This window comes from Aythya ferina, assembly GCF_964211825.1.
Source record: "Aythya ferina genome assembly, chromosome: 1".
Classification (NCBI taxonomy): domain Eukaryota; kingdom Metazoa; phylum Chordata; class Aves; order Anseriformes; family Anatidae; genus Aythya; species Aythya ferina.
The window spans coordinates 1,559,359-1,586,635 of record NC_140296.1 but is presented as its reverse complement, the minus strand read 5'-3'; the positions used below and the strand labels follow the sequence as shown (position 1 = coordinate 1,586,635).

The 27,277-nt window shown below is 47.7% G+C and overlaps 1 protein-coding gene and 1 long non-coding RNA gene across 13 annotated transcripts in view; one reads left to right on the top strand and one right to left on the bottom strand.

The window, feature by feature from the left end:
* Nucleotides 1-6: 6 nt before the first annotated feature.
* The window catches only part of LOC311421942 (putative mitochondrial transporter UCP3), a gene marked incomplete at its 5' end in the record, with an annotated part of 52,789 nt that continues 25,518 nt past the window's right edge, over nt 7-27,277 (bottom strand). The window contains 14 exons of one of the 12 annotated variants that reach the window (XR_014685112.1): nt 7,930-8,066; nt 9,079-9,271; nt 10,238-10,544; nt 11,583-11,672; nt 12,224-12,317; nt 12,736-13,762; nt 15,288-15,505; nt 16,446-16,622; nt 17,452-17,552; nt 18,613-18,818; nt 20,452-20,519; nt 22,173-22,311; nt 25,645-25,962; nt 26,602-27,222. Coding sequence is in view for 10 of the 12 variants with exons in the window: in XM_084494443.1 (XP_084350569.1) it covers nt 7,763-7,960; nt 11,583-11,672; nt 12,224-12,317; nt 12,736-13,762; nt 15,288-15,505; nt 16,446-16,622; nt 17,452-17,552; nt 18,613-18,818; nt 20,452-20,519; nt 22,173-22,311; nt 25,645-25,962; nt 26,602-27,222 (3,257 nt within the window). The other 11 variants (XR_014685113.1, XM_084494450.1, XM_084494443.1 and 8 more) reach the window with 11 other exon arrangements.
* On the top strand, nt 8,060-9,515 carry LOC311422047. Its single transcript, XR_014685161.1, has 2 exons — nt 8,060-8,946; nt 9,096-9,515. It is a non-coding gene; the product is annotated as an uncharacterized lncRNA (long non-coding RNA).

Below are 27,277 nucleotides of genomic sequence, written 5' to 3'. Positions count from 1 at the left end.
CCCCGCTGCGCTCTGACCCCATAGGGGTGATTTATTCGGGGAATCAGTGAGGAAATCCCAGGAATCACCGCGTTCCCACATCCCTCAACGCCATCCCACCTGCCCACACCTCTCCATCCCACTCTTCTCGTTCCTGCTGCCCCTAGGAGCGATGCTCTCCGGGCTGAAAACCCTACAAACGTTTTTAATTCCCCTCTAAACTCCTCTCTGGACACCTTTTCTCCCACGTCCCTACAAGCGGCCGCCTGCAGCGCCTCCGCCCGCCTCGCTGGTCCCTCTCGGGGCCCCTTTTGGTCCTTGGCATCGTCCCCATCGTGCCGGGGGGGGTTCGGCCTCGCTGCCCCCCTTCTGCCGCAGCATTTAGGGGAATTAAATCCTGCACCTCGCCCACGCTGGCGAGAGGGGCTGGAGGGATTCAGGAGGGAGCCGGCCAGGCCAGCACCGCGGCGCGTTGCAGCTGCTCGTAGGAGATGAACATCACCACGTTCCAGGAGCCGAGGCGCAGGAAGGAGGGGACGAACCTGTACGGGGCAAAACAGGGCTGAAAGGGACGTCCCCGAAACCCCAAAACCCTGCTGGGGGCATCCCAAAGGTGCTGAGCCCCCCCCCGGTGCCCGTGCGTGCCGTAATATTGCGTTTTTTACCCCCCGGTGCCTGTGCACGTGGCAATTTTGGGTTTTTTCCCCCAAACTCACCCCTTGTAGAGGCCGGCGAGGCCGTCCTGCATCAGTAGGGCCAGGAGGCAGCTGGGCACGTTGCGGTACTGCCCGGGGCCGGCGTTCATGTAGCGCGTCTTCACCACGTCCACCGGCGACGCCACCACCGTGGCGCAGAACCCGGCCCCGAAAGCGGCCACGAAGTGACAGGGGACGTTGTCTGGGGACGAGAGGGAGGAAAAAAAAAAACGGGGCCGTGAGGGTTTTAGGAACGGGGACGGCGCCCGGTGGCGTCCCCTGCCCCCGGCCTCACCTGTCAGCAGCTGCGCCCGCAGCAGCGCGTCCTTGATCAGGTCGTAGGTGACGAGCTCCCCGCAGTTGACGATGGCGTTGCGGGCGATGTTGGGCAGCGTCCCTGGGAGGGAGGGAAGGAAAAGGGCGGTGGCACCGGGGACGGCGCTCGGGGAGAAATTGGGAAGAAATTGGGAAGAAATTCTGCCCTCTGAGGGCGCTGAGGGCCTGGCCCAGGCTGCCCAGAGGAGCTGGGGGTGCCCCAGCCCTGGCAGCGCCCAAGACTGGGCTGAGCGGGATTTTCATCTCCCTTCCAACCCAAACCCTTCTCCTCTTCCCTTCCCGTTCCCAAACTCGACCCCTTTACCTCTCCAGAGCCCTCGGACTCCCTCCTCCCTGGCGATGGTTCTGTAGGCGTCCACGGTGCCGCTGTAGCGCCGGGCGCTGTCCGGCAGCGCCCCGTGGGCCTGGAATCGCACCTTGACCACGTCGGTGGGTTGGGCGCACGTCACCGCCACCGCGCCCGTGGTGCAGCCCGCCAGCAGCCTCGCCCCCAGCCCCGTGCCTGCGGGAATTCACACACGGGTCAAATTTGGGATGAGTTTTGGGGTCGGGCACCATTGGGTGAGCTCAGGGATGGGGTTTGCGCCCGCGGCACCGCACGGGGGGGAGTCTCGGATGGCGCCGCACTCACTCTCGGCCCCTTTCGGGGTGTAGAGCTGCTTGACCGAGTCGTAGAGCCCGATGCGGATGGAGGCGAAGCTCATCTGGCGCTGCAGCCCCGCCGCCAGCCCGCTGTAGAGGCTGCGGGGCCCCTCGGTGCGCACCATGGTGCTCAGCGTGCCCAAAACGCCCCGGTACTCCACCGTGCTGGGGCTGCGGGGGATCCGCACCTCGCCCTGGATCTGTAGGGCGCCGACAGTGTCACCTTAAAACCCCCTCCGTCCCCTTAAAACGAGCCCGTTTGGGGGTTTTTATATGTTTTTTTTTTTACCTGCAGCCTCACTTTGGCGGTGTCCAGGGGGAAGGTGCAGACGTCGGCGATGCAGGCGGCCGTCCCGGCGCTGAGGAACTTGACGGCTGCCGGCGGGGGCACCTCGGGGGGCTTCAGGCCCACCATGGCCACAGGGGCTGCAAGGGAAGGCGGAGGGGCTCGGTCCAGGCTCCCGGGTTGGGGACAGAAGTGACAATTTCCCAGAGTGGCTCCGGCTGCCTTGGGACAGGCTCAGAAGCCAAATTCTTCCCCCTTTTCTTCACCCAGGGCCTTACCGTGGGGGCAGTGCGTCCCCGGCTGCCTCCTCACACCTCTCTGCTCGCAGCCATCGCCCTGCGAGCCAGCTCCTTGGCCCTCCCTTTATATAGCACCCAGGGGGACGTTCCAGCAGCTGCCAGCATCGGGTGACAGCAAAACCCCGTCCCCCGGTGGCATTTGAGCTGCCTGGAATCCACCAGGGGGTTGCTGCGCTTCGATCCCTGCTCCAAAAACGCTCCTGCCCCGCTGGGATCGCTGCTGAGCGTGTTTACCAGCGGGATTTCCTACAACAGCCACCACAACGTGGCCCCTGAGCTCACGTGGAGCGACCCCAGGGCAAGGACCCGAAGCAAAAACCTTTCTGTGTCCATGCCCAGGCTCGGACAACAAAACCCCGCTGGGCAAAGGCTCGGGGTGCAGCTCAGGACAGTGCTGGAGGCCGAGGATGGGATGAAAGCTCAACAATTATCCCTTTTCTTCCCTTTCCTGCTGTCTTAAAACTCACAGCCGTGCTGGCGCGGTGCTCCCGACCCCACCCTGGGGTTTTTGGGGAGGAGGAAGCCCTCGTGGCCCTCCTGTTCTTGCAGGGGAAGCTGAGGATGTGTGGTACGGGGACGCTTGGCACAGCGCAGCCCAAGGGGCTCTGGAAATGGTTTCACCTCCCCACAGGGGCAAAGAGAGAGACACCGGTGGTGAATTACGCTTTTAGGACTAGCCCACGAAAGACAAAAGTGTAGAAAAGGGAGAAAAAAGGGATGATGAAACTGGTTCCCTCCATTCTGACCCCAAAACCTCAAAAGTGGGGTTTTAAAGGCAGCTTTTTCCCAGAGAGGACGGCCTTGGGCAAGGCAGCAATGCTGTCCCCTCGCAAAGCACGGACCTTTACGGGACACATGAGGGCCCCGAGGCTGCTGTAGGATCAAGCCCTGCTCACCCGGAGAGAAGAAATCCTCATTTTATTGAAACACAAACAGCGGTCGAGGACTGGTACAAAAATAACTTAGCTCGGTTTGCATCAAAGCCGTTATCAAACAGGTACAAAAATAATTTACGTTATAAAAGTGCCACACTGCTCGAAAAAACCCTTCTGTACACACCCCACTAATTTACAGGACCCCTTGGTCTGTATTTACACGAGCACCTCGCACTCACAGGATCACCAAACTGCTTCCCAGCAGCGATTTTGGGGTGTAGGAGGAGGGCAGGGAGCTCATCTCCTCTCCCCGTCCCCAGCACACGCGGGCAGGGAGGCAGCAGCCCTCAGCTCCCCGCAGGGACGGCCGATTTTTAAGGTAGTTTTAATGGTTTTAACGGCTTCAACCTCCTCTGGTTGAAGACAAAGGAGCTGCCCCAAAATGGGGCGCTTCACCCAGCTCATCAAAAAAATAAAATAAAAGGGGGTGGAGAAATTTTTGGAGAGATTTCACAGGAATGAGGCTCAGAAATCGAGCAGGTGCCACCCTGGGAGCTGGCCTCGTGAGGTGCAGTCTCTCAGTTTCCCTTGGCTGACCCCCAGGCTCTCCCTCCCTTTAAATTAACCCCAATTAGACAAATTAAATATCAGAGATCGAAGCCAATTGCTGCCTTCTCCTCCCCCGGAGGCCTCAGCCTTTCCCTGTGTGGCAGGCAGGAGCCGTGGCTTGGACATCAGCTGCTCCGGCCGGCCTCTCACCCTCACTAATCCTTCTTGGAGAGCTGAGCAGAGAAAATCCGGGCGATTCTTTGGGTTTCTTCTTCTGAGATCGCTGCTGGGGCCAGCGCCGGCCTCTGATGGTTCGGCCTTCGGTAGGGGATCCCTCCCAGCGCAGCTCCGCGTCCGCTCTGGGGAGAGAAGGAATAAAATTTTAGAGATCTGCGAGCTCTGCCCGGTGCTGGGTGTGCATTTTGCAGCCTGTGAGCAGCTGGATAGGCAGAAATCACCCTCCTGAGGTTTTTTCTCGCTCACCGGTTCTCCTCCAAGGGCTTTTTCTCACCCTGCACACCAAGAGGCATCGCGGCCTGGTCTGGGTGTGGGTGCTCCTCGTTTTTGGAAATATCTCAGCATCCTTCTCAATATCCCCATTTTCTCCTTCCCAGGTTATACCTGAGTGTCCGTTTCAAACAGAACCACTGAACAAAAATCCCCAGCTTCGGAGCCCTTCTCTGGCCACGCTCCAGGGCCTCGATGTCCTTCTGGGAGTGAGGGGCCCAAAGCTGAACCCAGCACTCGAGGGGCGGCCTCAGCAGAGCAGAGCCCAGGGGGAACGAGCACTTCGGACACCGTTGGCCTCGGTGTCCTAAAAGAGAAGGGCTCGTCCGGGATTTGAACCCGGGACCTCTCGCACCCTAAGCGAGAATCATACCCCTAGACCAACGAGCCCCACATTTGGGGTGCTGAGGCAGCTGAGGACCCAGCCCTGGGTGCCCGTGTGGGATGTGCGGTGCGGGGCTGGGACCTCGCTGCCCACAGGGCTGAGGCTCTCCCAGAGGCCGGCGCTGGCTCCGAAAGCTGACACCAGCCCGGCCTTTGGCCCACATCCCTGAGCTGCCTCCCCCATCTCTGCCTCAGGGCGGTGTTTGGGGAGGAAAACGGCTTTTTTAGGAGCAAGCAGTCTGTTTTATTCTTCTGCCGGGTTCAGACGGCGAGCACGCCGAGTGGTAGCTCTGTGACAGCCCTGCTGGTGAAAGAAAAGAGGTCTGTGGGATGAAACACGGCCCTGCCCTACATGGGCTGGGTGTAGCTGTGCTTGTTGGAGCCCAGGGCGAGGGATGAGAGGCTCGGGAAGAGCCTAAAGCTGCTTTAACACCAGTGCCACTTCTCACACACAGACAAGGCCAAGAGGCTGTCACCCCACACCGACATCTCCCAAATTTAATCTTCAGCTGTGCTGCCCCGGCCTGGCAGGCGGGAGGGCTGAAGCTCCCCACCACGGCTCGCTGCCGTAACCGCTCAGATAATTTCCCCTTAAATGTTTCCATCCCTCATGTGCTGCTTTGATTTTTGCTCTTTACAGAATCACAGAGAAAACCAACACGAAAAAAGAGGTGAGGGTGACGGAGCACTGGGACAGGCTACCCAGGGAGGTTGTGGGGTCTCTGGAGATATTTAAGGCCTCTCTGGATGCCCACCTGGGCAGCCTGCTGTAGGGAACTGCTTTGGTAGGGAGTTGGACCCCCCAGCAGCTGGACTTCCTCACGGATGTCCCAGTGCCACTAAACATGGGGTTTTAGCACACAAAGCAACTCCCATTTCAGTGAAAACCTAACATATTAATTGGAAAAGTCCTCCAGGATCACCTGCTCCAACCACCCCCTACCACCAATGTCACCACCAAGCCCTGTCCCCAAGCACCACGTCCAACCTCTCCTTGAACACCCCCAGGGACGGGGACTCCCCCACCTCCCTGGGCAACCCGTCCCAAGGCCTGACCGCTCTTGCTGAGCAGAAATGTCTCCTCATTGCCAACCTGAGCCTCCCCTGGCACAACTCGAGGCCGTTCCCTCTGCTCCTGGCCCTGCTTCCCTGTGAGCAGAGGCCCTGCTGGCCACACAAACCCGATGCCGTTGGCCTTGGTGTCCTAAAAGAGAAGGGCTCGTCCGGGATTTGAACCCGGGACCTCTCGCACCCTAAGCGAGAATCATACCCCTAGACCAACGAGCCCCACATTTGGGGTGCTGAGGCAGCTGAGGACCCAGCCCCGGGTGCCCGTGTGGGATGTGCGGTGCGGGGCTGGGACCTCGCTGCCCACAGGGCTGAGGCTCTCCCGGAGGCCGGCGCTGGCTCCGAAAGCTGACACCAGCCCGGCCTTTGGCCCACATCCCCGGGCTGCCTCCTCCATCTCCGCCTCAAGGCGGTGTTTGGGGAGGAAAATGGCTTTTTTAGGAGCAAGCAGTCTGTTTTATTCTTCTGCCGGGTTCAGACGGCGAGCACGCCGAGTGGTAGCTCTGTGACAGCTCTGCTGGTGAAGGAAAAGAGGTCTGCGGGACGAAACACGGCCCTGCCCTGCATGGGCTGGGTGTAGCTGTGCTTGTTGGAGCCCAGGGCGAGGGATGAGAGGCTCGGGAAGAGCCTAAAGCTGCTTTAACACCAGTGCCACTTCTCACACACAGACAAGGCCAAGAGGCTGTCACCCCACACCGACATCTCCCAAATTTAATCTTCAGCTGTGCTGCCCCGGCCTGGCAGGCGGGAGGGCTGAAGCTCCCCACCACGGCTCACTGCCGTAACCGCTCAGGTGATTTCCCCTTAAATGTTTCCATCCCTCATGTGCTGCTTTGATTTTTGCTCTTTACAGAATCACAGAGAAAACCAACACGAAAAAAGAGGTGAGGGTGACGGAGCACTGGGACAGGCTACCCAGGGAGGTTGTGGGGTCTCTGGAGATATTTAAGGCCTGTCTGGATGCCTCCCTGGGCAGCCTGCTCTAAGGAACTGCTTTGGCAGGGGGGTTGGACCCCCCAGCAGCTGGACTTCCTCACGGATGTCCCAGTGCCACTAAACATGGGGTTTTAGCACAAAATGCAACTCCCATTTCAGTGAAAACCTAACGTATTAATTGGAAAAGCCCTCCAGGATCACCTGCTCCACCCACCCCCTAGCACCAATGTCCCCACCAAGCCCTGTCCCCAAGCACCACGTCCAACCTCTCCTTGAACACCCCCAGGGACGGGGACTCCCCCACCTCCCTGGGCAACCCGTCCCAAGGCCTGAGCGCTCTTGCTGAGCAGAAATGTCTCCTCATTGCCAACCTGAGCCTCCCCTGGCACAACTCGAGGCCGTTCCCTCTGCTCCTGGCCCTGCTTCCCTGTGAGCAGAGGCCCTGCTGGCCACACAAACCCGATGCCGTTGGCCTTGGTGTCCTAAAAGAGAAGGGCTCGTCCGGGATTTGAACCCGGGACCTCTCGCACCCTAAGCGAGAATCATACCCCTAGACCAACGAGCCCCACATTTGGGGTGCTGAGGCAGCTGAGGACCCAGCCCCGGGTGCCCGTGTGGGATGTGCGGTGCGGGGCTGGGACCTCGCTGCCCACAGGGCTGAGGCTCTCCCGGAGGCCGGCGCTGGCTCCGAAAGCTGACACCAGCCCGGCCTTTGGCCCACATCCCCGGGCTGCCTCCTCCATCCCCGCCTCAAGGCGGTGTTTGGGGAGGAAAACGGCTTTTTTAGGAGCAAGCAGTCTGTTTTTTTCTTGTGCTGGGTAACGCTCACCGAGATGACGGCGCTGCTCGCTGGCTGCCTGGTCCATAAAAAGGATGACACGGGTGGGAACAGCTCGCTTGTCTTCACATCCAGCAGTGCAGAAAAGGCTCACAACAAACCAGCTATAAATTATCGTAACTAAAAACCAAGTCCCCGTTTTGTACTGTGAATGATGTAAATGACACACAGAGTGCTTCAAAAGACTTCAGACCACCCAGGAAAACAGCTAGGGCCTGTGATCCTCTAAAAACAGCATCAATTCTTATCATTCTGAAAAAGATACATCAATATTTACGAGAATCCTTTGTTTTTCTCTCTGTTCTAGGATAACCTTGCCTAAACCAAACGTAAGAAGCTGAGAGGTATTAAACACACACCTGGCAACATCAGGAGCTTAAAAGCGAGGAAAAAGAGGTGCTCGCTGGCCACCCCACCTCCTTTTTACTCTGCTCAAGGCTCTCCAGAGAAGACGGGTCAGCAGCTTTTTCTTGCCACCCTGCTCCCTGAGCAAACTGTTTGGGAAAGAGCTGAAACCTCCGTGTTGGCTCACGCTGGCTCTCTGGTCTCTGTGCAGCATTCGTTAGCTGTTCATGGAGAAAAATGTTCACAGGGAGAGCTCGGGGCTGGTGAAAGGCTTCCAATGTCAGTGTGCCAAGGCAGCATCCGCTCCTGAACACCAGCTTTATGTAGCTGCAAAGAATTTATACGGACTGCCTCATCCCTTCACCCAGAAAGGCCTTAAAAAAGGCCAAACCAACCCAAACACAGCAAGGAATTCCCATGTGGGAGCTACGTGTGATGCTACAGGAGATGCAGGTTTATATTGGAGCAGGTTTATGTTGTCTGATGGAGAACTTTTGAGATTTCATTACTGAAACTAAAAGTTTCCTGGACAGTGCAGAACCTGCCTTCTAGAAACTGGTTCCCAAATTCTTCTCTCACGAGCATTTGTGCTGTACACAGACTCTCTGGGCACAGCTTGCCAGGGAGATGCAGCAGCTCGTGTTTTGCAGCTCATGTTTTGAAGCTCCTGGTGCAATGGCTCGCCCCAAAGGAGCCCCGTGCTCTTAAACTGAAAACACCACAGGAGAGCAGCTGCCTGCTGCTGTTAGATGACACCAAGGCGATGGGTAGTGGTTTGTACACTCCTGACTGACAGTAAACGAGGTGGGCTTGCAAAGATACCACTTGCACGGTTTTTCAGACAGAGAGAGGTGCCCCAAATCCTATTGCTCCAGTTTTTGCTCCAGTACTCCTGTACTTTCCTTTACAGCCATTTTTCTTTGAAATATGTAAATTCCCTACACACACAGCTTTTAGCAAGGCATTTTGGCCTCAGCACTGCATATTTAGGGTGCATTTTCCTCGGAAAAATGTGAGAAGAAGAGGACTTAGCTACAGAAGGCTGCTTTGCTTTCCTTTTTATAGAAGAGGCTGCGTTACAGCAGGACACTTAAACCAGCCTGGGCTTACCTACCTGCTGTGTGCCAGGGGTTTGAGCAAAGCACAGGGATTTATTGGCGTTTTGGAGGTCCTGGGGGTCGGCTCGTTTCAAGGTCAGAGAATCTGGGTAAGCACCTTGGCAGCGAGCAGCATTTCAGCCCTTGCTTTCAGCAAGCGGGACAAGTTTTGTCTGCACGCTGACGCAGGAGTGAAAGCAGATCTGTGTTAATAGGCTACAACGCAGTGACCTTGCACCTACTTCTGCTTTCTGGACAGCAAAAGCTTCGTGTCCCAACGCAGACAGCATGCCCTGTCCCAGGCAGACGTGGGGAACACAGCTTCTGATCACGAAAATGAAGAAGAACGTCAGCATTTCTGTTCAGCAGGTTAAGAGGAGAAGTTTACTGGCTCTGGGGAACTTGCTTGAGAAAAAAAAAGAAGAGCTTTCATGGCTGAAAATGAAAGGGGAGCAGATCAAGAACAAACCAAGAAAGGATGTTTGGACCTTTGCAGGCCAGCTGCAGTTTTAGAACACCTCAAAGGTGCTAAGTTTGTGTTATAAAAGTGTTGTTTCTAGTCTACGCTGAAGGTACAGCCATACAAAATAATTCCTTATGCTGAGTAAAATTGGTTTCAATGGAAGTTTCTTATCCTTTTCGTAGAAGCGAGGAAAAAATAAAGATATTTTAATGCAAAGTTTAACTCTCCTGGTTTTAAATACTTGTTTTTCCCCCCAAACAGCTTCACACCAGTAGACTGGGCCACTATGAAAGGCAGCAAACCTTACCATGGGCTTCCCAGCTAGCACCTCATTGCAATAATGTTTTATTTTTTTGCTCTAGCGTGTGATTACCTGAAACCCTAACCAGAATCAGCGCTGCAGTGCCCTCCGTGTGAGTGGATGTTATCTAAAAAGACTTTTTTGACGCAAAAACTCAGCACTAATATATAAAATAGCACAGAACATATGAATGCAGTTCAGGCAGAGAGGGAGGAGAAGCAAGGCCAGAGGTTACAGTCACTAAGAAGATCTGGACCATAATCTGGGCCACCTACACAATGGCTCTGACTCATTAAAAAATAGTTGTAGCTTTAAAGTAACCACGATACAGTGCTGGATGCCGTTAAGTTTAGCATCAAAGTTTTTCCCCAGGTTATATCAGGACCAGCCGGGAAAAGGGCTGAGTGGAGACAAGTGCAAAGCTGCTCCCTGAACTTGAGACGGGGCAGAAATCGAACCTGGCCTGCTGGGTCACAGCAGGTGACAAGAGTGGAACGGGAAAGCCGGGAAGGACCTCAAGAAACTGGACATGAATCTGATGTGGTGGAGGAAAAAAGGTCAAACATTTGTTTTTTTACATTTTGTGAGGCTCTGAAAAATTCAGGTCCCTGCCACGTGGCCTGAGCTGCTGCAGCACCTCTCACCACAGACCCACAAGTCCTCGCAGCACGACTTGGGAAAACCTTTTTGTCTCAAAATGCTGCCATCTCCTCTGAGGTGACCACCCGCTTCGCCTCCTCACCGGTTTTTCCTCGCTTTGTGGAGAAAGGCAGGGAAAGCAGGGAGTCAGGCACCACGGGGAGAGGTGTCAGGAACGCCAGCAAGGCCAGGAGGGAGACTTGCCAAGCGCCATGTGAGCGACAGGGGACTGCTGATCTTCAGATGATAACAGCTCAGATTTCGGCCTCGCCGTCACGCTGGGCGTTTGCTGAACTGTGCGGAAACTAAACAGACCCAGATTTAGAAACTGAGGTCCCTCGGCGCTAGCTAGGAAGAAAAATAAGAGAAAGCAGCTTTCCTGAACGGCGGCGTAACGCTGGCATAAATGTAAAGCTTCCTGCTCTTCACATCGGGCGCTTGATGGTGGCTGATAGCGTGGGGCAGCACCGAGTCCTGTCTCAACAGATGTCTAAAAAGTGATACTGCAAAAGATTAGCTCTAGTTACTCCTGGAATTAAGCTGGTTTAAGGTCAGCTATATCCAAAACGGGGCCTTACTAATATCCTCCCTAATTATCGATCAGTTTTAGGGGTGTGTTCCTAGCCACTAAGCGTAGCACTGCACAGAGAGGGAATTAGAATAAAATTGGTATTAACATCAAACCGTAGGTTTGAGTTCTGCTTTGCAGATGCAGAGAAGGACAGGGTGCTTCCAGGAAGAAGCAGAAGCTTTCAGAGAAAGCAAAATGTGGAAGAGGCAGTGAATTAGAGAGTAAGGGGGTATGGACAGAGGGGAACACGGAATTCAAAGGAGATTCCCCAGGAGAAACATGGCAGAGATTCTGCTTGGGGTTTTGGGATTTTATCTGCTTTGGGTTTTATCTGAAGTGTTTAGATATAGCACGAAAAGTATGCTTAACAAGCACAGAGACATACTGCAGCCTAGGTGTTACTGTCAAACTACATCCAAGGACCCTGAAAGCACACTGTGACTGCGACTGCTCTGACAGAGCTCTGTATTTTCATCAGGAACAAGTTTCAAAGGCTTTAGAAAAGGATAAGCCTTGTGTAAATAAGAAAAAAGATCATTTTAACAATGCAAAACAGCAAAAATCCATGCATTTTACCTGCCTGTAAATATGTTCATTAATTTCAAATAGTTTCCACTACTCTGGAGCTATTAGACCCTGCCTGTTTTTCTTCTGTTTGATCAAGCAAGCTGCTTCTGATTACATAAATGTTCCTTACAGCATTTGTTTCATAGGTCACAGGGAGGGGAACGAACGTGTTATCTGTTCTGGGAGCAGTAAACAAATGGCCCACATGGTGCAGCACCGAGATCCACATCCACAGCCCTGCTGAGGCTGCACAGGAGTAACGGTTAGACCCCAAAACAACCGAGCCACAAACCTTCTGGAAAGAAAAAGGTCTCTACTTCCCTGCAACAAGTGAATGTTTATGCAAACAAAAACATTTATGAAGCAATAAAAGCAATTATCAGCCCATGTAGATACTTCTACTAATCCCTCTCCCTCCATTGAAGATCAGGAGTCAATGCCTCTCAAGGAGGTGCTCTCTGCTCTAAACTCCCTATCTTATCCCAATTTAAGAGGTATAAATTAGTCATAATTAAAGGTATCCCCCAAATTAGGCACCCTATATCATGTTAAAGCACAAGGAAGTGTGGAGCACCTGCTAATTCCACCAGCTCCAGGGGAGGAAAAGAGCAACCCCCCTGACTACACGGACAAACACAAGTGTCACTGACAATGTTGAATCATGAATTTGAAAATGATTCTCCTTGAGAGAAGAGATATCAGAGAGATTCTCCTTGATTTGGCAGCTGTCACGACCTCTAACCTCAGCGCTGACAGGCAAAGGAAGGGAGAAGTGCTTCCATTCCTGCTCGAACAGTTGGATTCTGTTAAGCTGGGATAAAAAAGGGAAGGATGCCCCGTACTCACCGTGGAAGGACGAGAAGAAATGCTGAGCATCCTCATGGAGGCTTCCATCTGCTGGGGTGGAAGGAAGAAGTTGGGAACAACAACGGGCTCAGGTCTGAGCAGAGCTGTTAAGGAACAACCTTTGGCAGTGTGTGACCACACAAAGCTCGGCTGGGCTGCAGGCGGGCAATGAGCCTCGTTGTAACAGCTCCAAGTGGATCCCTGACGGTGAAACTCGTTAATTTTAATCATTATGCTATCATTCTGAACACTGAATGCTGGTTACAAATGGCAAGGAAGTCCTCACTACACTCCTGAAACACAACAAGGACTTAATTAGATGATTTTAAGACCCCTTCCAACCCAAACCATCCTTCATATGACTTCTCAGACCTTTCCTGGCCATCAGTTCTGGATTTATTTCACAGGGGAGAGCTTCACACAGTGAATTTCTCTTTCCCGAGGCTGACACAACTCTAACTAAGCAGTAAGCTCCTTGAATGCAATTTGTACTTAAGGAAGAGGAAGGATACAAAACAATTGTTGGTTTCTCAGACTTTCCTGACTCTGCTGGTGGTGGGTCTTCATGGCTGTCTTCAGAAAAGGCACCAACGTTTCCTTCTGAGCCTGCTCGGGCAGATACACTTTTTGCACAGATCTCATTGGAACCACTTTTTTCCTCATCTTGACGATCTTCACCTAAAACCTCGCCATTTTCCTTCTCTCTCGCTGTGGTTTTTGGAATGGTCAAACCAAAGACTCCTGGAAATTCCAGAAGCTCTTCGGAGGCTGCACGAAAATCTGCATTTTGCTCTATTTGCTTAGCATTAAACGTTCTATCCCAGCTGCAACTTCCATTTTCTACAGGGCCACCAACTGTTTGATGCACTTCTGAGAAACGAGCAGAAGGCAGTAGCTCCTTCCCAGTTTTTTCTGTGACACCATTCAAGCTCTTCAGGCCTTCTATTCCTGCCCAAGGACTGCTCTGCTCTGTGCAGGGGCTAATACACGGGCTAAGAGCGGTGAGCAGGCTTCGGTTGTCACCTTGTGGTACGCTGGCCAAGGAGCTGCTCCTCCTCCTGTTCCCTTTCTGCAAACAATCTGCATCCCCCTGATCTTCAGGCCCCACGTTTAGGGGCTGCTGCTCAGCACCCAGTTCCACCTCGGAGAGCACGCTGGACCAAGGACTGGTTTTGTCCGTCAGGGTTGTTATTTCATTAAGAGTTCGTGGTTCTATAACATCTTCCTCGTATTCTTCTTCGCTGTGGGGCTGGGTGCCAAAAACACCTTCATCTCTCCGGATGCAGTCCGTTGGCAAAGGATGCTCGCTTTCAGGGACAGCTTGGTCTAGCAACTCCTGCAATATGTGTCTCCCAAAAGAGCACGGCAGCTGCGTATCGCTGCAAGAATTCGTTGAGTCTGACTCACCCTGGTCTTGGTGCACTTCAGTTCTGGCTTTTCCACCCTTCTGGTGGTGTACACGAGCAGCACTCGGCTTTCTGCTGTTGTCTTGATGCCCAGTAGTAGAATCTTTACTATTTTTAGTGATAGTCTGTAAATCTGATTAATAAAAACAGCATCAGTAAATGCACAGGGCAACCATTCGCCTTGCAGCTGATTTACCAGGGCTTGCTGCAGAAAATCAGTTCAACTTACCAACTCTGATCAAATGACAGTCAAATATTAATTAAATACTCATAAAACAGAAATTCACTCAAGACTATTGTTCAGTTGTTGTGGCAAAATTAAAAGGACTGAAAACGAGGAGCTGCCTGTGCTCCAGACACAGGTTCTGAAAAAAGATGGTTGGATTAGGAGCCTTGACATTAAGAGAATATAAATCCTGAAAATCTCGGGATTTATTTTACGATTTCTTTAAAAAGCCACAGTCACCTGGTTTTGGTGCCTAGTTAACAGATTCTATTCAATTCTTAAATTCTCTGAAAAATTAGTTTGCCAGTGTTAGGTTAAAGAGGAAAGTACTGTTACTCTGAGGCAAGTGAAAAAGTCTTGCCACGAGGCACTGCAAGGGGGGAGGACATTTGGAAAGGAAGGAAGAGTTTGAGACAGATTGCAGAGGAGAGTACGTAAAGAAGCAGTAAAAACAATTAACAGATGAGAAGGAGAACGACAAAAAAGCAAAACCCTGAAGAAGAAAACATGAGAAAATTGAGGTGGTGATACAAAAAGGTCAGGTTCTGGCATAACAGAAACGTGCCCTCCAGCTCCACCTCTTGGAAGTGGTGTTTCCCTGCAGGCAGCTAGAGGCAGAAAGCACAAAACAGCTTTCCAACTGGCAGCTCCCCGAGCCACAGCTTCTTTATTTTAGAAGTAATAGCATTGATTTGGTTTCCTAGTTGTTTTACTCTTCACTGTGCCTCTCTCTGGTGTAACATCACAGTGGCTTGAGTGGTTACGCTAAAATAAATTAAGTGCAATCAGGAAGCAGTTAATGAAGAAAGTTAGAATGGAGCTGGGAGAAACATCAGGCAAAGTAAAAATAATATAGATCTGAAAACAAGGCATACAAAGAGATATGACTTCCTTCACTTTTGTGTCATCCCCTGGCCTTATTAAGAATGTTTTTCTGTGTACTAATAATATGGAAAATTAATTGCACTGATGCCTGTAAAGGACTAAATGGAATGAGTATGATAAATAGAAAATAAGCTGCTTACTGAGAGCTTTGTCTCACCTACTATAAGAGCTTTATTTTTGCTGTTCATCATCGGGCATAAATTTCATGTGCAAACAGATCTATGCCAATTCCTCTCAGCAAAGAGCCACAGGCTCAGCTCAGAACCATCCTGTGGACACCCCTTTTTCTGAACAGATGCTAAAATTTCGGTAGAATTTAGGCTGTATCTCGTGAGGGCCTTCATTCCCATCTAACCTGACTTCTGAGTGTGTTTCAACTCAACACTACCACCACTGAAAGAAGTCTGAAAATCTCTTTCAAGCGTTCCCCCAGTGGGCTAACACATACTGGTGACCAACACCAGGGACTGGCCTCGATTATGTGAGAAATCTGAAGATATTTTAAGGCAGCTGCTGATCAAAAATTCCAGGCCAAGTGCCAACTTACCATTGATGAGGCTGCTGACCTGAGACACCAACTGACTCGACTTTTTCAGAAGATGGTATCCGTTGGGATGCGCTTCTCGGCTCCTCACGCCTTGATGATCACTCTCCTGCTCTTCGTGGCTTGGTTTGGGTGTGTTACCGTAACTGAAGTCAGGAAAAGACCTGGTCAGCTTCTGACTGAAGTATCTCTGAACCTCATCCAGCTCACTCAAGTTGTTTCTGGAAGCAGTGGTAAAAAATTGATAAAAGCAAAACCCAAAACCACAACCAACCTACGATCATTCCAGTCAACTGCAAGTAAATAAGCAAACACAGGACTAAGGATTATTACTGAAAAATAGATCAGTGGGTAAGTGCTGAGGTTGCTCTACCTAAGCAAAAGGATGCTTTCTCAAGGACAAATTTAGGTTGGAAGTTAAAAAAGGAGCTAGTTTTAAAATGTACTCACTCAAAGAAAGTTGGATTGGAAATGACCTTCCAGCAGAAGTGTTAACGGCAACGTTATTACTCTGACTTTATGACTGAGCATGATAAAAATCTAAGGATTTATATCTGCTGAAGTTCTAAGGATTTTATGATATATTGCTTGTGGTAGCTGGGGAAGGGATGGAATGACTCAGTCTCCTTCAGTCCCATATTCCTACAGATAATGAAAAATTTTCTCCCAAAATTTAGACCTGATCTATAAACCTGGAATCTAGTCAAAAGGAAAATAGGTGCTTCTAGGAAGAATCAAGGCATCCTGCTGGGAAAGGACATCCAGCTACACACACGATGAAAGGGCTTGCAGGCTTGTTCTTCTATCCATGAAAAGAAACTCAAAGGACTGTTGGCTTAACAGTGTGTGCTGCGTTGCAGATGAACAGAGATGGATAAAGCGAAGCATTCCATCTAGATTTGAAAACACTGCTCTTACTGTTTCCCTTTGGAGACTCACGGCATTGCTAGAGCACCTCAGTCCTAATGCTGATTTGCTCCCCAGTCCTTGCTTTTCCAGTTTCATCTCATCCTGCTGTAAATCACAGCTATTTCACTGATAACTTTTAATCCGTTACTGTATATTTTCATTTCCCTTAAAACACAAGAATTCTTGAGTTTCAAGCTCCGCTGTGCAAATCTAAGGCTTTGCATTACTATTTTGGCTACAGCTCTGCCTTACCTGAGAGCAGTTAGAAGAGAAGCACGTGATGACAGCGATAACGAATCCACCTTGGCTGCCCGCTGTGCGTTTCCCTCCGCTTGCTGCAAGGACTCGTGAAATCTGCGCACATTCTGCATATGCTCTTCATGACGAGGTGTGTGCATCTTTGGGGAATTAATTCTGCTCGGAACAGGCCTACATTTAACCACAAAAAGCAGTTTGAGACCTCTGATTTTGGGAAGTCTGCTCACTAAGAACATACAACAGCTTTAAGCACACTAAAGAGCCACCGGTGGGTGAAACTACCTTTTCCAAATGTCATCAAGAATGGGATTTACTGACTACCAGATTTACAGTAAAACAAAAAAAAACCTGCAGCTGATAGGGGATTCACAACACCCACCAGCAGCTGTCAGTCTGGCTGTTCAGGCCAAATAATGCTGGCCCACGGACCCTCTAAACTTCAAAGGCATGCACAGGAGAAATATCACCTCTTACATATGCTAAATAAATCAAGCATGAATTAACATGCTCTCTCGCATGTTGCTAGCTACATAAACACACCCTGGTGCTTGTTTTAAGGGACATTAAGCAGAATTTCTGCAGGATATCTGACAGTCCTAGTCCTGGAATGTGCAATACCACAATTCACCAGCCAAAGTGTATGGCAAAATTAAGGGGATACACCAGTAACACTCAATTTTAACTTCTTACTGTAAAAAAAATATTCTTATAAAGGCCTGGAAGAAATAACTGCCAATTTTAGAATTGGCATATGATAAATCCTAAAGCAGAAAGCTGGAAATGCAACAATCAGGAATCATCAGTGAGAAAAAGATGTGGATTTTGTAGAAAGGCCCCAAGACTGCCATCTCCTGGGCTACCCGCTCACTGGTAAAGGGAATTTGGTAACATCTTTCAGTCCAAACACAGGGAAAGACCTCTGACAGGGCTTTATGTTTTCAGATATGTGGACTTCTGAGTCCCCAGAATGATCAAAAAGACCCACAGCCAGTTGACTTACGGTTCTCGAGTAGGAACACTAACTTCCTTTGACAAGGTATTTGACATCTGCTTGGAAAAGCTTGAAACATTACTGGGAGATACTGGGAAGCTGTCTTTCACCTGGAATAAAGAGAAACACCACAGGTGATATTTCCACAGTAAGAAAATAAAGAAATTCAAGTACTGTCTTGCTGAGGTAACAAACAAAAACTTAAGTTTTCTGAATTTTAATTTTCGAAGGATTTTTCATCACTGAGCCAAAGTACCTCTTAACAACACTCTTATTTCAGAGACATTTATTAGAAGGCAGATTCAAATATCAAAATACAGGAAGGCTGTTTTAAACCTTTGTTCATTTGTAACCACAGCTTCCAATTTACATTCGGAACTGGAAAGTTCCAACCTTCCTGTATAAAGCAGGCATAAAAAGGGAAACGTGGCTAATACCAGAAAATAAAACCCACAACAACGCACGCTGAAAGTAGTCTCATAGAATAATATAAAACCCACAAATTGTTAACTTGACAACAGGATAAAATTCTGCCTTTTTGCTTTTAGTAACTGCATGTGTTACACGAAGCATGAGGATTGATGGATCTCTCCCTACCCTACCAAAGAGGAAACTGATGGAAAGTCGGGTACAGTGACTGCATTCCATGTGTGTATCACATCCCAGTACAACTGGAAAGTCTAGAGACTAAAACACATACGTGAAATAGCAAATCTTCCAGAAAACTAAATCTCTGTCGGATTAGAAATTTCCTAATTGGGAAAACAGTAAATTTAAAATACGGTTTTGGGCACCGGCTACCAACCAAACAGAAAAAGGTCAGGCTCCCAAAACCACAGAATCTTTTCCTAATGGTAAAAAATAAAATAAAATAAAAATAAAATAAAAATAAAAATAAAAATAAAAATAAAAATAAAAATAAAAATAAAAAATAAAATAAAACACTCATCAGGTAACAGCAGAGTGATATAAGCCACTGGAGATGATTATGACCAAGGTTTAACTGAGCGCTGTAACTACTGTTGTCCTGCAGGTACTAAAGAACTATAAAGCAATATTCTTAAAGAATGGATTTTGTGTCTTTTGTTCATTTCTTCAGAAACCTGGAGTCAGTGCTGATTATTAGGAATCTAAGCAGCTAGGCACAGGGTAAGAAAGTCAGGTACATACTGAAGAATTTGGAGTCTGGGTCCGAATCCTTGCCTGCTTTTCTTCTTTGAGGTTATTTATGTTTTGAAGGGGGGAAACTGCTATTTTGATCTGTCCTCGGCACTGCCCACTGAAGTCTGTAATATTGTACCACCCGCACACCAGCTGGAAGCCAGAAAGAAGAGGAGAAAGGTCCACAGATGCAAATCCTATCACCCGCTCAGTCTCTGAGGAAGAAGAATATAAAGCACATATTAACTTAAGCTGTATGAAAGTGAAACATTTTCAGAAATGCCAAAAAGTCAGTTATACAGGCCTTGAAAGGGAAAGACATCTCATAAAACTCAAGAAAAAAAGAAAAAAGGGTTAAAGGCTGACAGCTCTCATGAGGTAAAGAACAAGAAAAGAGTGAAAAAAAAAAAAAAAAAAGTGGTGTTAAGAATAGGGCTTAAGAAACTACAAAGAGACTTAGATTTGTTTTTTTTTTACCAGCCTTCAAACTAAGATACCTATGGTGTCTGGCTGAGAAGAAGAAAAAATTGTTTCAAGCAATTAAAACAGCTTTGTCCCTGCAGATAAACCAAAATGTCTGTCCCTATTGTGGTTGTTGATAACCTGAATGCTGACACAGGTAGCTCACAGCAGAACAGGGGCCTCGCTGCAGGTGTAAGGAAGGACACGAAGGTAGTTCCCAGTCTATGCAGCACTTTATCAGAAGGGCTAGTTAACAAAGGGTTAGAATAAAGGGAAAAATATTCAGTTTGAAAATGGACTAGAAATAAAAGACAGCCAGAGGCTTGTAAAAATGAACCCGAAAGCCGATCTGATGACCTCAGCAAATGCATTCCGCCTCCAGAATTGCATTCTCACTTCAGAAACTCACATTTCTTCCCTTCTCGTGTTGCCTAAGCTTTCAAAAATTGCCCGCTGGCATTACACTGTTTCGTTTCCTGTGCGGCATTTTGTCTTTTCTGTCTTGCAAATTTATCTGAAGTGCAGAACAAACAATCCTACCCAAGAAGAGGATGTTATTTGGATTATCTTAGCAATTGCATTCAGCTAAAAATGTCTCTGCAGAGACAATGAAAGGCCAGGGCAGAGAGAAGGATTGGCAGGAGGATCGCTGTGTACACACAGCACCCTGCATAAAGCAGAGAAAGGCTGAGTAACACAGGAAGTTTATTTTTGAAGCAAAAATTCTGCCAGCTGAACTTTAATACATGAAAAGAAATGGGGGAAAAGATCCAGATTTTAAAGATTGCATTTTAGATGTTTGAAGTAAAGAAGTAGGGCTGTCTTCCCAGCAATAAACACACAGACTTTTAAACATGTGCTGGGCTCGTATCCATTAAATATTGACGTATCTGGGCTAGCAGCAAGACAAGAAAATACCAAGTTGACCCATTAGCAGTAAATTTTATCATTTAACAATACATAGAAGGTTTAGTAAAAGTGCTTACAAAAAGCTTGTATTTGTTATTAGGCCTCCAACTGGCCCAGTGACTGCTAATACTGGAAACAAAAATAATTCTTAAAACATACCCATGCCACTATAACATTATTTGAATGCAACAGCAGATGAAAAACACAGTAAAGAATGTATGTTCGGTAGGAAAATCCAGCCTCTAAAACGCTGTCAAATTAAAAAAATGGAAATGCAAATGAACCAAACCTTGCCAGAAGATAAATAGGGAAAAGAAGGATGCTGAGGGGCAGGAAATCAAAATGCATTTATCTACAGCATTCTTCTAGAGCAAGGCCAAAAGTATTTTTACAATTCCAATCTTTAATTTACTTCAAGTCACCCAAGGAAAGGGATGCAGAAAAGCTCTCCTCTCAACAGAGCCCTACATATTTTACCTGCTGCTTTGTGCCACACTTTGAAGACCAAGGTTTGCTGTGGATCCAGCAGAAGTTCTTTGGATAATCTGTGAAGAAGAAAATGATATTTTGTTATGTGAAGTAGGAAAAAGAGCAAGTACAGTAAAACGTCTCTGAAGATTCAGTGCCATTGTATTTACCCAGACAAATCAGTTTCTTCCTGGAGCAGAAAAAAAGTAAGAATTTGCCAAGTCCTCAACTATTTTACGTGGTTTGGGCTTTTGGTTATTCAAGAAGTTATTTCCCTCTCCTCAGTCTTGTTGTAGATTTAAAAGTTAGGAGATGGAAACCACAAGGAATCTTAGGAAAGAGAAACAGTCTCATGCCTCAGTAAGTACAGAGACAGCAAAACACTGGGGTTACGGCTGAAAGCTGTAAGATATGAAACTGATTTCTGGAAAATAAAACAAAACAAAACAAACCCTGAACAATGAAATGACAAATATCTTAGCAGAGCAGCTTTTAAGTTGCTTAAAGCAATTCAGATATGAGTTGGGGCACAAGCAACCTCTGAAACAAACCTTTCATCTTCAGCTATCAGTCCTGCAATGGTTTCACCTTCATCTTACAATTCCCTAAAGCCAAAAACCCGACTCAGTCTGGTAGAAAAAGCCCACTCCTGGGCAGTCACAGGAGGGACTGCAAGCACTGAGTGATTCGCAAGCATTTTGTGGTGGGCAAAATAAACTAAGCATGCTTTCCTGTTGCCTGTATCTGACTTGTTTCACCTAGTTTAGAAAAAACTCTTGGCTGTTGCTTTGGCATTAATTTAAGATGTGGTGTAGAAGCACTGGAGAAGCAAGATTGCAAACACAGGTTTGTTGCTGACTATTACTAGGTATAAATTGATCAGCTGAGGTGCTTTGGAGTGGTCAATTCGCCTGCTCCAACCTAGGCTCTGATATGTTTGAGCCATCTGAGCTATGTTTGCTGTACTGATTTGTCAGTCACAGGAGAGAAAGAGGCTCCTGGAAGGAATTTTATCCTGCTCTAAGACTGGCCTCTAAGACAGGCAAAGAGACACACTGACTGGAGGTGCACGCATCTCTGTGACTGCCCAGAAAGCCAAGGGTGAACAACTCTGAGTCAGAAACCTAACTTCCAGATACAAAAAATTAGGTGAATCCCACCTGAGAGCTCTGGTCCTGAAGCAGGGTGTAATTTCGAGGCATGAAACGAAGTAAAATGTACAGAAAAAGCCAATAAACCTGATCAAATCTTAATGAATCTTCCCAAGAGACCTTTAGCCATGGCCAGCCCCTTCCCCTAGATGGAGAAACTATGGATGAGTGGAAGCAAACTGACTCACCAAGGTCTTAAGCTGCAAAAATGGAGTGTAGCCACGGTTCAAAATGCCCTTTCTCATGTTAGCTTTAAGATCAAGCTTCCTCACGTAACTTTTTACCCAGGGTAAGCATGTGGCAATTGTAAAACATGGAAATAAGCATTTGTAGCTGAGAGAAGCTGAACAAGACTGCTCTTCAAAGCTGGCCAAAGCACCTTTTGGAGCTCGCTGGATCAAAAAGCTGGAGCTTCTGAATGAAAGGGAGTCTAAGCTTAAGGCTGATAAAACCCATGAGCAGAAAATAAAGCAGTAAGCAGAAAGGCACCCCTAACTGGTGTGTTATTTTCACACTTAGCCACTGGCTGTCAGACCCAGAGGCTCTGCGAGCACGTCTGTGCGAGTCCACACCTCGTACCTGGCTTGCTGCTGGAAGTCCCAGACGGGCGAGTCTGTGTTTTCTATCACCGAGGTGGTTACTGGAGCATCCGCGCCAGCAACAGCGAACGTCACACAGCTGCTGGGTGCTGTTACTTCACGCTCTGTGAGAGGGCTCCCTGAAATGACACGGAATTAAATTCAGATTTGGCCAAAGGATAAAAAGCTTCTTAATAATTTCTGTGGAAAAAAAAAGTAAAGGTAGATCAGCAGTTAAAAACTGTTCATTAACAAGTAAATTCAGCATCTAGGAAATGCTCCTTTTCACTGGTGGAGCTGAAAATGCTTTATGTTTACAAAAAGGGGCAAACACTACATGAGCCTTTCATAGAACAGAAATTGGAATATTTATGGAAGGAACAGAGAAAATGTTTGCCCAAGATCATCTGAGAACTCAAAAGCAAAGCTAGGAATAATGCCCAGATCCCTGGGACCCTCTTCCAGCACTTGATTACTAAGAAAGTGCTTGTGTGCTCCTACCAGCCCTGCTACTGCATCAGTGGGAAATTTGAGAAAAAATGAAATAAATAAATCTCATGTAGATGAGGCCTTAATATTTTGGTCAAACCATCAAAGATAAGGAAGGAAAAATAAATCATCTTCATGCCCTAGTCCAGGGAGCTACACAGCTGAAGTTGTATGAAGTAGCTTCAGCAAAAACTTAATTTGGTTTTAAATAATTTGGTGTTAATCCATACCCAAACTGGATCTTTGTGATGGCTAAGCTGAGCAGCTAGGGCTGCAATTCACTCTGCAATGCACCTATGAAAGCTTTAGGAAATTCCTTGCGTAAGCATAGCTCAGGGCTGGATACATGGCCACTTTCTCCCTCCTTTGTCCTGAAATAAGCTGGGAAAACACTCGTGAGAAAACACGTAATGAATGAGCTAGCCTGATATAATTGGCTGTGCTTGCACTTAGAGGCAGGTAGTTTATAATCAGAGGATCACAGGATCAAATTAAGGGATGGAGTTCGTTATTCCCTAGGTGCTGCTGGATATTATGGATTAGAAAGCATTGAATGAAAGATGCAGAAATTACACAGTCACCTGCACTGAATTACAGCTCAAAAAGGAACCTCAGGGCCTCGGCGGGGGACAGTGACATGCCAAGGAAATTCAGAGAAGGAATCAGAAGATTTCTACCTCCCTGCTACTTCTCTGCATGTGACCCTTCCTCCAGGCTCGGTCCCTCTCAATCACTGTCACTTTAGTGGGATTAATTTGCTGCAGTGCGTTAGGGTGCAGAGCTGTGGAAGCTTTTTACTGCTAATGGAGCCGCGGAGATGGTGAATCGGTAGCTGGCAAAATCTGCTAGGAGAAAAGGATTTAGCCAAGGGGAAACGAGGTCACACTTTGCCATCAAACACCGCCCCCTTGTTACAGATTGCTTCCTCGGCTCTGCTTTCCAAGGACTCTGCATGTGGCTTTGGACTTCCCTAAGACTTTGCTGCCCAAAATGATCAAAACCTGCCAGTATGAACCTCATTTAACTACAAAAATCTTTTTTCTCCTGCAGTCTGATTCGCCATGAAAATAAATGTGATTGGTTTGCAGTAGCTCACGGAGTTACTGCTTGCTTAATCACAAAGATTTACCTAAGAAGAGGATTTCTTGATTTTTATTTTTTAATATGAAAAATGGCTTCAGTTAAAACATGCCACACAGGACTCTGCTCAGTTTGGCAAGAGTATAGACATGGCAAGTCAAACACAGGCGTGGGTTATGTGAGATCAGCTTAGAGACACGAGCAGGACCTGTCTAGACCAGCTCACTGCCTCTTGCATGTAAAGGCAGACCTAAAAAAAAAAAATAAAATCAATTTTTTGTAGTCAAAGTAGAAGGAATTTCATTCCTTCCTGATGTTATGAAATTTAGTTTCGTTTCTTTGTATTTCTGGAAGATGGATAAAAAAGAAAAAACAAAACAAAACAGGAAAAGTGACTTCAGAATACAAAAAAATATCAAGAGACTTGGGAAAACATTTTGTAACTTGACTCAATTTTTGTAAATTGTGCATCTTGCAGTTCTTCCAAAACTGCAGGAAGTTTGGCACCCATTGCCTACTGGATTGGAAATGTATTCTAGCCTTTTTATCTGTAACATGGTAATGAAATGCTTATCCTGAAGAATGCCAATTCTTGTTGTAACCAGCTTATTTATATGCACTGTTCCAGTGTATCCATTGTCTCGCAGGGAGTTGCTTCCAAAAATAGCAAGAGAAGATAATTTGTTTGAAGACAGAAACATTGCCACAGTGTACACCATCAAAAAACACCTCCTTATCACTCCCCAAACTTTGCAGTAGCAAATAATGTTGCATCAAGTTTCCAAAGACGATGAATTCTAAAGGATTATGGAATTGCTGATTATAAAAAAGCCACCTGTGGGGCTCACTGTGGATCAGAATGAATTAAATTATGGCTTCTACTTGACTCTCTTTAGCTGGGAGACCAGAAAATGGTGAGGGCTTTTTTCTTACATGTCATCTGGACTAGGAACTAGTTGATTTTAAGAGAGACAAGTCCAGTAAGCTCACCTTGAGTCAGTCCCTTATTTATATTTGGTAACACTGCATATTTGCATCTGTATGTTAATGGTCCAAAAGAGACCTGAGCACTCCGAGTGCTGAGCAAACACAAAGTGAGCAAGTCGTGCAGCATTAAAGGTGCCCAAGGTGAAGGGTGGGACACTTCTCACCTTTAATAAACAGGATTCATTTATAGACTGCAACTCGAGGCAAACAAGGCTTCCGAAACTGGAAACTCCCCACCTTACCTTACTGCATCCAGAACCAAGCATCGCTCGCTAGGCAGGAATATTTTAATATGCTTAGCATAAATTTTAAAGCGAAGGAAATTCTTTGGTCATGCTCAGCACAGTGAGTGGCCACCTCGCTGTAATTCCCACCGAGCAGAGTGACAAGCCTGGGGGAGTTCACACTGCTCTGCCCTTACACTGCCCTTCCTCCGTGCTGCGGCTGGCAGCCTCCAGATAGCACAAATAAGCCAGCTTTACAAATTGATGATCTGCTAAAAATGCAAATTGGCAAGAGTCTTTGAGACAGGAGGAGCTCGGGGTTAAGTTATTCAGATAATTCTTAACTGCAGAATTCAGCTGTCAGCTCTAACAGGGAACGTTGTATCATTTATAGTTTGGTTTTTATTCATAGAGATAGGCTGAATAGTTTAAATTCCTGCTTCCCCTGTACTTATACTATGATGCAATGGTCTCAGGGTTGCAATACGGCCAGCCAAGATCAAAACCTGCTGCATTTATTCACTCCTGGAGTAAGATGGAAGAAAATTCCTGGGCTTTTTGTCTGAAAATTGCTCCTTGCAGTATCTGTAATGAGCAGAACCCAAGAAACAAACAAAAACACAAACACACATACAGAAATTAAAAAAAAAAACAAAGCCAACAACAACAAAAAGGCTGCTGGTGGTGGTTTACCTTTTAAACTTAGGTGCATTGCTCTTTCCACCAGGATATTGACAGCAACTGTGTTTTCCAGAAACTCCACATCGCCTTCTTGTGGTTTCTCACTGCTGATTTCTGAATTTACGATATCCAGATTCTGACAGTGATTTTCAGGGACCTGTTGGCTCGGATCAGGTGCTTTCTCTGTGCTTTCATCTTCACCACTGCTGTACTCCTCAGCACAGTGAAGTCTGCTGGTCAGGGCAGCAGAAGTGGAAGAAAGGGCGATGTGAACACGTACAGCAGCCCCTGCTAGGTCTGCAGCATTGCATCTGAACAATGGGTAAACTCCTGCAAGAGAATTCACAAACAACCAGCTAACGAAGAGAAAGAAAGGATAGGATCTTGAAAAAGCTGGTCCAGTTCATTATTTTAAGATCTCTCAGCAGAATGAATTTTGATTTTCAAGGTAACGTTTAAGGAAGGTATCACCTAGTGAAGAGTTTCAGCTTGGAAAGGTAAAAATAATGACCAAACCTCCAATTGGTGCACTTCATTTTGTCACTGGTAGTTCAGATTGATGTTTTAAAACATGTCAACTTCCTGAGAGTCCTGTGAAGAGCACCTCTGCATACACACGACCTTCTCTTGCTTAGTCTTTTGCTCTGACTACAAACACTCAGCCTTCTTGAGATATTCTATTCTCATTCTATTACGATGCCCAAACTGCCACTCTCAAGGAACATTCCTCATTAATCCAGCTGGGCTAATTGCATTCCCTGTTATCAATCATTGCTACCAATTTTGCACCCATTTGAACTTGCTAGGTTTTGAATCCAGAGGGGCAAGCATCCGAACCTTGTTTATCTTCAAGGAAGAGTTGATATATAAAGGACGTAAAGGGTGTAAGTACAGTTTTTTCTCGACTATGGATTTAAGCAACATCAAGTAAAGAAGACTAAAACGTGACAATGTTCTTTATGAACTTACCACCAACACTCAGTGCTGCCCTCGACCTCTCTGCTAATGCTCCGAGGTCAACATAGGCGGATCCAATGAGACGATCTGTATCGAGTGGTCTTTCCACATCATTTTCTTTCCCGTATGCCCACCACACCTGGATTTCTAATTTCTCCTCCCTGAAGAACCAAATCAGCCCTTGGCTCCTCCTGAGGGTCAGCTTGTTTGGTTTCTTAAAGTTCACCGTGACGTTCTTTGCGTCCTCACTCAGTTTTGGCCTCCTAAGTGACGTCCACGTGGCTTCCTGATCGTACAGCTTATACCTGAGGTAGCAGTAAGTGCTCCTGTTCAGGTGCATCTGCCCTGCGAGCAGCACGCAGTGGACAGGCAGCCACACTCTTGGGGTTGAAATGGTCACAGCCACCGGATTGTCCCTCTGCTCCCACTCGTCACTCTCATCCAAACTGTCCTCAGGGCTTTCCTCGCTGTTCCATCCCAGAAGCTTAGCGGCCTCCAAAACACGCTCCCTGTCACCGTGACGAGCAAAAGTCACAGAAAGCTCCAGTCCTCCCCCAATGGCCTGCATGATGTTCGTGCGGTGTGAAGGCATCGCATCTTCAGCTAGGGTAACGGGGTACCAGCCTGTAATACCTTCAGGAGAAGAGATCATCATTAGACTTTTCCTACCCTCTGAAAACATCAGCAA